Source organism: Megalobrama amblycephala, linkage group LG3 (genome assembly GCF_018812025.1).
Source record: "Megalobrama amblycephala isolate DHTTF-2021 linkage group LG3, ASM1881202v1, whole genome shotgun sequence".
Lineage (NCBI taxonomy): Eukaryota > Metazoa > Chordata > Actinopteri > Cypriniformes > Xenocyprididae > Megalobrama > Megalobrama amblycephala.
The window spans coordinates 20,013,478-20,026,201 of record NC_063046.1 but is presented as its reverse complement, the minus strand read 5'-3'; the positions used below and the strand labels follow the sequence as shown (position 1 = coordinate 20,026,201).

The 12,724-nt window shown below is 37.9% G+C and overlaps 1 protein-coding gene across 1 annotated transcript; it reads right to left on the bottom strand.

Annotated features, from left to right (window-relative positions):
* Positions 1–1,009: 1,009 nt before the first annotated feature.
* fibinb (fin bud initiation factor b) lies at positions 1,010–3,622 on the bottom strand. Its single transcript, XM_048184572.1, has one exon. It carries the CDS (start codon positions 3,213–3,215, stop codon positions 2,589–2,591), a length of 627 nt encoding a protein of 208 aa, XP_048040529.1. The 5' UTR covers positions 3,216–3,622; the 3' UTR covers positions 1,010–2,588.
* Between the last annotated feature and the right edge of the window lie 9,102 nt (positions 3,623–12,724).

The window sequence follows — 12,724 nt, the reverse complement described above, 5'->3', positions numbered from 1 at the left end:
GTGACATTTCAGAGAAAAAGCTAACTGCATAACTTTTTATATCCACACGTCACAGACACACATGCTCCTTTGGCAGCTGTGATGCCTGAAGGTCTCTTTTTTTCAGCCTATTACTTCAACATTTTTTTAAGGAAGATTATTGGATCAGCACATCTTTAGCTTGAATGATTGATTGCCAGTTAAGGGTACACAACAGACCAATTAACAATTTAGAGAATCTACAAATAGCTCTCTATTATTTTTTACATTCCGAATTCATTCACTTTTTATTTAGTAAAATATTGAATACTATATATATATATATATATATATATATAGTTTTTGGTTGTCACTCACACAAACACACACACACACACAAACTGAAAGATCACCCTACAGCAACAGTTTCCAATCTCTGTCTCTGTTTATGATGAGAACTCCCATTGTAAACAGCTGTTTTAATCTGCATGCCTACTGCTACTTCTTAATTGCTCTGCATCAAACTGTGCATTTCAAATTCATTTATCACAAAGTAGTTTATGGCAAAAAAATATTGTATTTCTGAATATTTTCTAATTCATTTCAATATAATCCTGTCAATTGACAAATTGCCAATTCAAAGTTTTAAGGGCTTTGAATAGTGTTGACATAAATGTTGGAATTATTTTAGAAAGTTTCAACGCTTTAAAATAAACTCAAAAAGACCATAAATGTATCATAAATATGGTATAAACAAATATAGATTTACAAAACAAACCAAAATTCATAATTCACTTACAATCTCCCTCTCTAATAAGCTCTTAACTGGATCATTGACTGGATCACCAGATCAGTCCAATGTGAGATTGAGAATGAATCATTTTGTGAATCAGAAAGAATGATCCATTCATAAATATTGCGAAATAAGTCCACAGGTTTGGAACAAGCAAAGAGTAACTGATGACTGAATTTTCATTTCTCTGTGAACCATTCCTTCAATTCTTTTTTTACTTTTTTTTTTTAATGACGCGGTTCTCTAGCACACACAAACTACCTTGAAGATTTTTAATTACAAAAAGGAATATACACAACATATATCTCAGGAATGGAACTACACATGGTAGAACGCTTTAAGTCCAATATTCCTGCCCGCAGTCATCTTGGTTTATGTCATCCCAGATGGTACTTTTCCCATTACTTCTCAGAGGATTACAAGAATACTTAATGCAACACACACAGTTTCATAAAATGAATACTGTTAAGCTTTTTCATAAATATAAACACTCACAGTTTAATATTTTAAAAGCTCATTATAAAATATATAGATTTCTTAGGGCACACACAACATAACATGTACAAAGAAGAGCAAATGTGTTCCTCCAAATGTATCATAGGAAGCAATAATAACAAAATTTATGTTTTTAATATGTCCATGCCATATATCTTTTGGAGGATTGTCAAACTGAATGTTTAAAAAAAAAACTATTCCAAGTAGGCCTACATGTTCTTATAATAATGTAAATATGAATGTGACAGCTAACATTTGTACAATGAAAACTATATTCCTTCTGTTTAACCAACATGAATTTTCTGAAACATTCAAGTAATGCCAATGCAAATGAGCAAATGTTTCCACAAACACAGCCTACATCATTATCTGAGAAAATAGTGAGCACACTGAACACCTAACACTGAATCTAACTCAGTTTTGTATGTCTCCTCTTAGAGGTAAAACCTCCATATTGGTTAGACTGAGATTCCAGTCGTATTACCATAAGCTGCAAATGTCATTAAAGACTCAATGGCAGTAATATTGCCAAGTTTAAAGCATTTAATGGCGGTTCATCATGTATGATTGCTGCTATTAAGTGAATACTGGCTTTCATTTATTGCACAAAGTAGCTGCATCATTTTTTACCAAGTAGCTACAGAGAAATAAAATGTATTCCATAAAAACGAACAGTATATTTTTGTTACTAGTACTTATTTTTAGTTTCTAGTAAGTAATATATTTTACATCTAATAACCCTTTTCTGCTACTCACTATCGTGATAGTGACGAGACACTATTCTGAATATTTTCCTATTTTTTCCAGTGAATTCTATAGGTATCTGTGGTTCAGACATCAACTTTTCACTTCTGACTAATACTGTATGAGTTCAATTTTGTGCTGGCATACCTAGTTTAGTTTTAATAGTAACTATTCCTTTTGTTCTTGTAACTATAGAAATCTAATTCTAGTTTCATAGTAGGTCAATAATTGAATACAACTAGGACCTATTTATTAGACCAGTGTGTGCTCTGTAACTAGTGAGGTTGTAAATAAGCTAGTAACAACTGGGATAGATACTAATGTCCAACAATAGGTATTTTCCGTGAATAAAAACAGTACAGTAGAAGTAAATCAGGACTATTTAGATAGTTACTATAAGGAGAGTTTTTAATAGGCTACTAGCAGCCTACCTTTTGGTTTCTAGGCAAACTGAAAAGATAACAGTTGATGAAATTAGCCATTTACTAAAAATAAGTACAAGTAACATACAGTATAATTAATTTTAAGAAATGAATGTTAAAACGCCTTGCCACTGAGATTTGCCTGCGTAGCCTACTGAAGGCAGACAAACAGTCCTCTACACCTTCATATAGTCGTTCTTCAGGCGGCTCAACCGGGTCCCGTGACTCCGGATGATGAGTGACAACAGCTCGTGCTTATCCCTCAGTCCCAGCGAGATGTCCAGCGTCTCCTTCAGCACGTCGCGCGTGTGCACGATCATGTTGAGGAAGTCGTCGCTGATCTTGTGCTCCTCTTTCAGCTCGTTTTCCTGGCTCTGTTTGAATTTCACCTCCAGCTCCAGTAGAGACTTCTCGGAGTTGGAAAACGCCTCGCTGATCTGGGTCGTCTCCCGTCTCAGGTATTTCCCATAGCTGTCCTCTCCGTCCAGGTCGAAGGAGATGCTCTTCCCGATGCCCTCGAGCACACGCGCCGCGTCTTCGATGTGCCGCTTGATGATGGTAAAATCGTCCCGGATCACTGAGTCCTGGTCTTCGTCCAGGGTGCATTTGCGATTGTCAGTCATTTTGAATAGCATCTGACATTTCTCAGGATCGTCGTTATCTTCATAGAAGCCGTCTGGTACGAAATAATGATGAAAAGTGCCGTTGGACATCTCCGGGTGAAGGGGACCCGAAAAGAAGGCTCCTCCGAGACGCAATGAGACCAGACAGGCTATCAGTATGAACAGAGGGGAAGCCATCATACCCACCTCTGTCTTATCACAGTCAATAGTAGCCTACCTTCAGCTCTTCTCTTCAAACTTTACACAAGCCCTCCTGCTCCAGCCCCACGCATGTCCAGCGCGTGAAATGCCGAGCAATCCCGACAAGAAACAGCTAAATCACACAGAAACGACCGCAGTTTGGGATAGCAACTTTCCTATCCCCTTTCCTGTCTGTGTTTTTGGCAAAATCAACAGGCGTGAGCCACATTAACCCTCGCCGTGTCCTTCCTTGTGTCCGTTTCAACATCTGGACCGTTCAGACTCTGTGCTAGGTTTAGATAATAATACCCCCGGTCAGACTCTCAAATTACAAGCCCGTCACTCCTTCACTTAAAAGGCAGCACACATTACAGGGGCTGTCATTAAAGGAACTCGAGTTTGCACGAGCTTTTAAAGATCCTAAAAGCTACAAAACACACTTTAGAATTAGACTGGACCAGGCTAAACTCATAGAAATCTAATAAAAATGACAGAAGACAATTCATTACATTTATTATACATTAAATGGATGAAGACAAAGATTATGGTATTAAAACAATGAAGAAAATGTTTTTTGGTTATAAATTATGGAGAATTGTATTATTCCGTATGCAGGCTGTTCTCTTTTTATTAAAAATAACTAACTATAATCATTGCACAGTAATGGTTAAATAGTTTGTCCAGTTTTGTGTTTAAAACGAGAAAAATCAAAGGCAGCATTTAAACACTGCCACAAAGATGCTGAAAATGGAATAAATGGAAATCTGATTCTTTGCACTGTAAAAAAATAACTGATTATTTGCACTGTAAATCTTATTCTTTGCACTGTAAAAAAAAAAACAATAAATATTTGTTTTTTTTGTTTGTTTGTTTATTTGAAACTCTGAAAATCCATTAAATTGAGAATTGAGAAAAAAAATACATAGTTCTGTCATGAAACTCTAGATGCCAGGCTGATGGGTCTTTAATGCAAGTTGATGATAATTACAGCATTAACTACTGGCACAAGCTGATTGGTCCATGTCACAGCCAATGAGCTCATTGCTCACACATTTGAATGGCTGGTTACATTCACTATAGCAGTTTGCAGCACGCTTTAGAGTTTCTCTACTAAAACCCTCCACCTTCCCCAGCTCCACCTTTATAGTTCTGCTATGGGTTATTGATATATGCTGTTGTGCAACAGCACTGTCTTACTCACAGCAGCATATATTGGCAGCAGCAGTAGCGTAGCAGATCTATTCCACCAAGACCAAATACATTAACATTGTCATATGCATTACCATGCTAAAAATCTTCTGAGAGTTGTCATGATTAAAATAACATTATTTTTGAGTAAAAAATGGATGGAAACAAAGACTTGGGTGTGTGTGTGTGTGTGTGTGTGTGTGTGTATTTGTATAAGTATATACATTTACTGTGTGCTTTTGTTGGTCACTTCTAGAAATGCTTATTTTTTCTCTCTCTTTTGCAATGACACACTTGTCTCAGTTTAATGCTAAAAATACATAAACAGCAATGTGTCAGAAAGTTATGCAAGAGTGAAAAGCCAAAAATGGGGCCGTCCTCACTTTAGACAAAAGCAGACACTGCAGATGGCCACCTTGCATGGTTCTCTCTTCAATTTGTCTTGGAGGTGTGTCTGACAGGCCTCTGAAAAGAGGGTGCTCTCTTTATACTGGAGGTCTTCATTCTCAGAGACAGGTCTCCCAGTTGCATATGCCGATTACCTAAAGAGGATGTCTGAGTGATGACGAAAGGTCGTGACAGAGCGTGAGACTGAGCAGGAGCAGTTCTGCTCCGGCATCAGGATGTGCTACTCGTTCTCTTTCCTGCGCGGGCCCCTGTAGAGATAGGGTGAACAGCAGTGTGCTCACACTTATACACTTCTCTGTCTGCTTTCATAAAGCCCAAGGCATTAATGAACCACACATTCCTTGAAAAATAAAAGACAAACATTTTGTGGAAAAAATGGTGATGTCATATGTGAACATGCATATGAAGACAGATTTTCAAAACCTGGATCACAGAAGATCACAGCAGAGCGTCGGCCATGGAAAGCCTCGTTTGCTTGGCCTTGTTGGATTTACAACCGCCTTTTATCATTTTTACAGACACTGTACAGACACTGCCAGTGTGCTTTCATTTCACCATATGGCTCTTAAGCAAACACATATACCCACACACTAACAGACACATGAGCACTCCACCCCACACAAGACACAAGCTTTCAAGACGCTCACATGTGTTATTTACAACATTACATCCCTGGCAAATAGTCATTCAGTCTGGTATTTGTCTGTGAATATGAGGTAATAAGGGAATACCGCACTGATGTATGTTCATTATGGCACAGATGTGTGCCCTACCATCTCATTGATGCCAAGAAGCGAAGTTCCTGTAGAATAATAGCTCTCCCTCAAACCCCTGTAAAAAAAATCACCACAGATGCAGAACAGAACATGAGCTCGAGTGGAGAAAAGCAGGGAGAAAATCAGAGTATGTGTGTGTGAGAGAGAAAGAAAAGGAGTCTTGTTTTCCACTACACTGGAAGTTGTTCCACTAGAATCTATTCTTTATAGAGTGCTCTAATTTTATGGTCTTCAGTACCTCTTCTCAGACGCCCTATACCCCCTTTGAACCTGGTTCCCCCAATGTTCCTCCTACAGATATCCACTACAAGAGGGCCGTCTCTCTCTCTCTCTCTCTCTCTCTCTCTCTCTCACGTCTCTTAAACCCCAGTGGATGGAACAATGCCAGCTCCTGAAGAACTTCCCCCACTGTTGCCCTGCTAATGATCCTAATAACAGGGGTCTATAAGTATTGTTAGAGTAGGTTTTTTTTTTTTTAATGTTTTAACTTAATATCAGGTTAAGCTCACATAAAATGATCATATTCCCAAATGTGGCTTAGAATTATGTTGTGAGTTGCACACCTCCACCAGACTTTTCACTGAGAGAATGCTTCATAAATACTCCTGAAGTCATCATGTCGCCCTTGGGCGGGCCTCTTTAGTAAATGATGGCTGCACACAGTTCCTTTGTGGTTAGACTGAATTCATGCCATCAGCCTGGCAAGGATGAAATGGGCACCGACTTAAATGCCATGAACCTTGCATGAACTGGAACTCTGGGCCAGTTCTAATCTTTTGAGGGAAGAATTATGGGAGAACAGTTGTTTCATCATTAATCCATGGTATTTTCCACAGGCCAATAAGACTCAATTACTGAAGCTTTTAAGCAAGACGCTCATAAAAGATACAGATGCTGGAGGAACACGGCCAGTGGGGCCATGAAACAGAATACACCAATACAGAACCTATTAGAAGACCTCAGAGAGGACAGGCACACGCAAAAAGTAGCATACAAAAAAAGCAACATATTAAAGTAATAGTTCACCTAAAAAATAATTTTTACTCACCCTCTTCATGTCATTCCAAAATTAGACTTTCATTCTCAAATGGAGAATTTCTAAAGACATTCTGTTACAATTCGGACACAAAAGTAGTGGCAAAAGTAGCAAAAAATGTCATAAAAGTATTTCATGTAACTTCTGAAGTGTTCCGAAATCATAAAATAGCTATCTGTGTGTGTGGAACAAACTGCATTTTAATTTCCCTTCAGTCAGCTTTGAATGGCTGTGACTTGTTAATGAGTCAGTGAGTTGAACTCATGAATGAACCTTTCAGACCTGTTTTGTGAACTGAATCAAGTGATTCATTGAAAAAAATATTTGTTCACATTTACAGCTTGAATTTTGGTCTGTTTCTCACAACACAGTCTTATGGCTTTAGAAAACTTGGAATACAGCACATACTGTATGGAGTACTTTTTATAATACTATTTTGAAGTTTGGAAAAGATGTTCATCTACATGCAGTCCCTGGGGTGGAAACCCCATTAATGAGTGCCAGATGATAATAATACGGGAGGCCATAGAATGTTAAAAAGCTATCACTGTCCCAATCTGAAGCCCTAAATTGAATGTAACAATCAACAGGTGCACTTGGAATACAACTGATTGGGGTAAAGAATGAAGACTATCAAATCTCTTTTGGTTACAAGCTCCCTTATGCGTTAGAAGGCTAATGAAGACTTTGGTCCCTTTGAGTTTTTCCTTTATCACACACATATGTTCCAGGAAATCAGTCCAATGGTGACCTAACACCAGCCTCTCTGATAGCTGCTCTACTGCCCAGTTCTGTAAACCTCTGGATTTACAAGTCCATTAACTTAAAAAAAGCTTCATGACGCAATTCTAGGAGCTGCGTTGATCCCTGGAAGAAAGCATAATTACATAGCCCCGCATTCGAATGAATCAGTACAAACTAAATAATCCACTCCGAGACTAAAAACAAACCAGATCCATTTGTAAATAAAAATGTTGTAAGACAACAACCCGAGGATGACCACAACAAAGTTTTAAATGTGAGTTGTGAGAGATTAAATGCATAAAATGAGCTATGTCTATAGAACTACTGAATCATACACAGCAAAAATGATATATTTATATCTATAACCTGCCATTATAGATACAGATCTACCTCACCATGCATAAAGGTCCACAGCAATCAGAGGCAGAGGGAGGGATGGAACATAGGGTAGGCCTAAATCTCCACAGGGAGAATCGAAGGAATTGGATTTGTTTGTTGAAGAAGTGCTGAAGAGATTTTTCCAGCTGTTTTGTGGTTAACTGCTCCCCTCACAACCCCTTTTTCATTTATACATTTTCCATATGGAAATATTCTGAGATTTATGTACATACATGCACATTACAGTCCTGCATTTAGCCTCTTTCCTCGAGGAACAGAGAATCTAAACTCTAATTGGCCCAATATTTACACAGGTATGGTCATCTGGGTTAGGTGTTAAATGTGCTCAGTGTATGCAAAAGTATGTGAAAGGTCAGATCAGAATTTAAATCAGTCCAATAATCAGTGCCAGCTGTACTATAGGCACCTCTTTATGTGTAGGGCTGCCTCTTCTTCTACTCGTCAGACTTTCCTGGCATATCTTGAGAATGACACTCTTCTTCTGTTGTCTACTCAGGGTATCCTCATAGCACAAAACAACCCTACACAGCAGGGGGCATTTTGTCTTCCATTAGTAAGAGTCTGAGTGCATCAGTCTCCATTCAAGCTATGCCAAAATGATTATGCTATGATTATTCCCTACTGATCCCAAATGGAAACAAACCTCTGCAGTGAGCAAGAAAGGCCAAACAAGAAAGGGATAAACAATAAAATAAAGAAATAAACAAATGCCCCCTTTTCCCTGTTGTGTAATTTGGTAAATTCCCAAAGTGCTAGTACATATTAGTGAGATCAGAGGATGTTTATGTTTAGAAAAAAACACTGACTCTAATGAGCTACACATGTGGATTTAGAGGAATGGCTCTATGCTGGCTCTTTTTTCCCCCCATTCATTAATCCATGGTGATTTATCGGGTTGCTTGTAAGAAGTCATCGAAACTTCCAAAACACATGTATATGGCCCCCCTTGTTTGCTCCTCTCTGCTTGAAATGTTATTCAGAGCATTTGAGACACAATTAGGCCTACTATAAACCCTGAACTGTGAACAGTAGTGTATGGTTGTGGTATTGAACCTTTGGTCATCTAAAGGTATTTGGACATAGTCGAGCCTGCTCTAAAGTGGCTCAACCATTGGAGAAGCATAATGGCAAACTTTAATCACATGTGCCTCGATAACCAATCACGTTACGGCATTGACGTCAATGAATTTCTTTCAGTGTTGTACGACAATCAATCGCTGTTAGCGGATACCATAGAAATGAATGAAAAGTGCCATTAACTGAATCCTACCTGCTGCAAAATTGTCAGTGACTTCTCTTATAAAGCTGCATTTTTTTAGCCTGGTAATACCAGACTCTGCTACTTCACTTTGCTTCGTAGACAGAGTCTGGAATGGCATAATAGAGAAGTGTTTTCTCTCTCGCTAGGGGACGCTTGTCTGAAGTTTAAAATCATTGGTTACCCGTAAGCCAATCAGATACGTTTAGTTATGACGTATGTTATCCGCCTGTACAGCTGCATCGAAGCACAGACATCATGCATCGAACTCAAATCTATGATTGAACTTCCACTGTAAACCTGTTGTAAACACATGATGATGTGAGCGAAATACCGGAGTGAACATGGCTGTAAACGACTTTTGCAGATTATGCGAAGTTAATGCATCCCGAAGTTTGCATCCCGTGTCTCGTTTCCCATTTCCGCGGTCGTTTCGGTTTTCGATTTCTCTAACCTACAATGTAAAACTCGGCGCTTAGCATCTACGTCACGGCTCTCAGCCCGCCCTCTGTTCGTTGATTGGCCCGGCTGTTTCCAGACCGGTGGCAAACACAAAGCTCTGACGCTGTATCAGACTGAGTACAGAAGCGAAATGAAATTGAGCGGAAGTAGGAAGTCTGACGTAGTCAGGCTAGCATTTTTTCAGTGTAAACTTTAAAAAAGATCAAATCTAAAATAAATGTTTAATGGCTCGTGGAGGGTGTTTTTTTATGTCAGTGTAGTTCTTCCCCTCAGGTGATGGATGCATTACTAGTATTGCACCTTATGTTGCATAAACCTAAGCATTAAATGTGATATTCTGGCTTATATATATATATATTTTAAAGCTTCCCTGTAAATACTTCAGTGTTTGTGTAGGATTAAACTAAGTGGTAGTGCAGGTTTTTCAGTTATTAATCAGTGAAGAGCACAGCAGGAGTAGCAGCCAAAGACTGCAGTCATCTGTACACCGACTCTGCAGGCACACACTGGAGGATTTAGTATGTATACTGCTCTGTCATAATGAGTGGAAAAAATGAGCGCTCAAGGACAGTCTGGTAAAAGACTGAGAGATTCGCCCTGTTCCCTGTTGGCCAGTCTAAAACGTGCCATCTCCAAAAAATTAGAAAATAACAAGCAATAAGAGTAAAACTGACAGAAAGAAGAGAGAGAAAAATGAGAGAGACAGAGCAACAGCTACCAACACAAATATGGATGAGACTATAAATGATGATCTGTCTGGCAGGAAGAACATTTTCCATGTTTGTGCACACAAGAGGGCCCTCTGTGCTCAATTCATCACCCTGGACTATAAAAAAGTGGACAAATAAAAAATGGAGCAATTAGCAAAAGCCTTTTTAAACTATTAAATTATTATACAATGAGCATTTGTGCTTCTTTTACCATAATGTTTACTTTTGAGTACTTTTACCATAATGTTTACTTTTTTGCTCACAAAAAGTACAAATGAGTACTTTTTGTGCACAAAAAAAACAAAACAAAAATAAAAACTTTACTCAATAATTTCGGCCAATACTGAGTAAACACCAGGGATGCAAACACATCAGGGGTGAAAAAGGTGAGAAAGATGCGAGACATTCCATACCCACCCCCCACCCCCCCAAAAAATATTTATATTATAGCTATATTTAATATTCATATTGACTTATGAGTAGTACAGTAGAGTTCAACTAAAGTTGTATTCATTGGCAAAATGGCAATGTTAGTAGCGTTATACAAATTGTATTTGGAATAATAAAAAGTACATTCAATTAAGTGGAAATAACGAAACAGTGGAAATCACAACAAGTCAGGCGTGTCAGGCTTATTAACAGGCCCAAGCTTACAGTGTACATTTTAGGACTTCCTCACACCGTCATACAACGAAAGGCGCCATGTCTCAGACTAAAAGACTTCAGTCATTGGACTAAACGGCATCGCGCCTCAGACTGAAAGGATTCAGGTCTCAGGAAAAACAACGTCAGGTCTCATACAATTAGGCATTGAACTAAACAGCCTCAGACCAAAAGGCATCAGACAAAAAGGCATCGGATGAAACGAACTTAGCAAGAAGCGAATTGCCCCGCCTCAATGTGACATCACGTGCATGCAGTTTTCTGTTAAAAGTTGTATAAAACATATCCCATTAAGTTTATTTTGTAAATTTGTATTATTCACTAGTTTTATTTGCATGTATAAAAAATTAGCTAAATAACAGCATTGCAACTAGCTTGCATTGCAAACTATCTTGAACGCATACGAAAATTAACCATGGTTAAAAGTGTGTTAACTATGATTTTTTTTTTTGTTGGATTGATAGACTACTATTTGTATAACAATAATTTTACTACAAATACCAACTATAGTGTAGCAAAACCATGGTTAAATTTGTGGTTACCATGGTTAACTACAATAATCATGTTTTTTGTTTTATTTGTAGTAAAACAATGGTTAATTTTTATAAGAGAGGTAAAAAAATCTTTCGAGCTATTTGACTGCATTGTTATAAGCACAGCTGCTTTGTGTACAGAGGTTACGAAGGAAACAGCTTTATTTCTGCTGTTCCAGTGCCACCTACTGTCAGAGAGTCGATTAGGCAAGGCAATTTTATTTATTTAGTATATTTCATACACAATGGTAATTCAAAGTGCTTTACATAAAAAGGAAACAAATACATAAGAATAAAAATGGAATGCATAAAAAATAAAAATAACAATAAAAACAGAATACCACTACCTGGATGGAAGAGTCACATTTTACATTTTCATTCAGCCCGTTGCTGTTTTTCTGCAGACCAATGTGAAAATTGGCATGTTCTTTTCTGTATAGAACCTAACCAGTGTAATATTTAATTAAAGCTTGCACACACACCTTACATCAATTTGGGAATAGTAACAGTTAAATAAATAAAAGGGAAAAAGAAAAAGACAACTGAAGGACGGCATTATGATGGGATAAAAGCCAATAGAAAATTAGGCTATACAAAAAAAAAAACAACAGCAAAAAAAAGATGCCTTTTAGACTGATGCCTTTTTGTCCAAGTCCGTTTCATCCGATGCCTTTATGTCTGATTTACGTGATTCTCATGATTTCATTCACCGTGACCCTGTCCAAAGACTGTCCTCTCAGACGGCATGAGGGTGAGTAATTAATGACAGAATTTAAATTTTTGGGTGAATTAACCCTTTAATGTGTTTTTTTTTTTTTAAACAAACAGACAAAAGAAATAAAAAATGACATGGAGCAGATGAGGATGATGATGTAATGAAACCAAGTGCACATGAAACATAAGACAGCAACTTACTTCAGAGGACTTTAATACAGAAAGCTAGACCAGAGACAATGGAAACATGAGGGCTGTTTATACAGAGAGACTAAAGAATAACAAGGAACACTTGTGCATAATCAAACAATGAACAAATCAGAACATGACACATAAGACAAAAGAAGCACAATACATGATCACATGACGGGATAAGGGAATTACATGACAAGACCAGGAAACAAAGGAACCATGATAATGACATTTACAAAATAATGATAGACTGCGTCCAAAAACTGGAAAATGCTGCCTTCGGAGGATACATTTCAAGGTAGGAAGGCATCAAGGCACATCCAAATCCAATATTAGGTTCACTTCCCGTTTCCTGAGATACCTTCCTCTGATCGATTTTTGAAGGCAGCATAGATGTGTCCTTCACTGCCTTTGATATCCCACACT

What these genes read in the sequence shown, in the direction of transcription:
- fibinb (XM_048184572.1), bottom strand. Translation starts at nt 3,215, where the DNA reads ATGATGGCTTCCCCTCTGTTCATACTGATAGCCTGTCTGGTCTCATTG.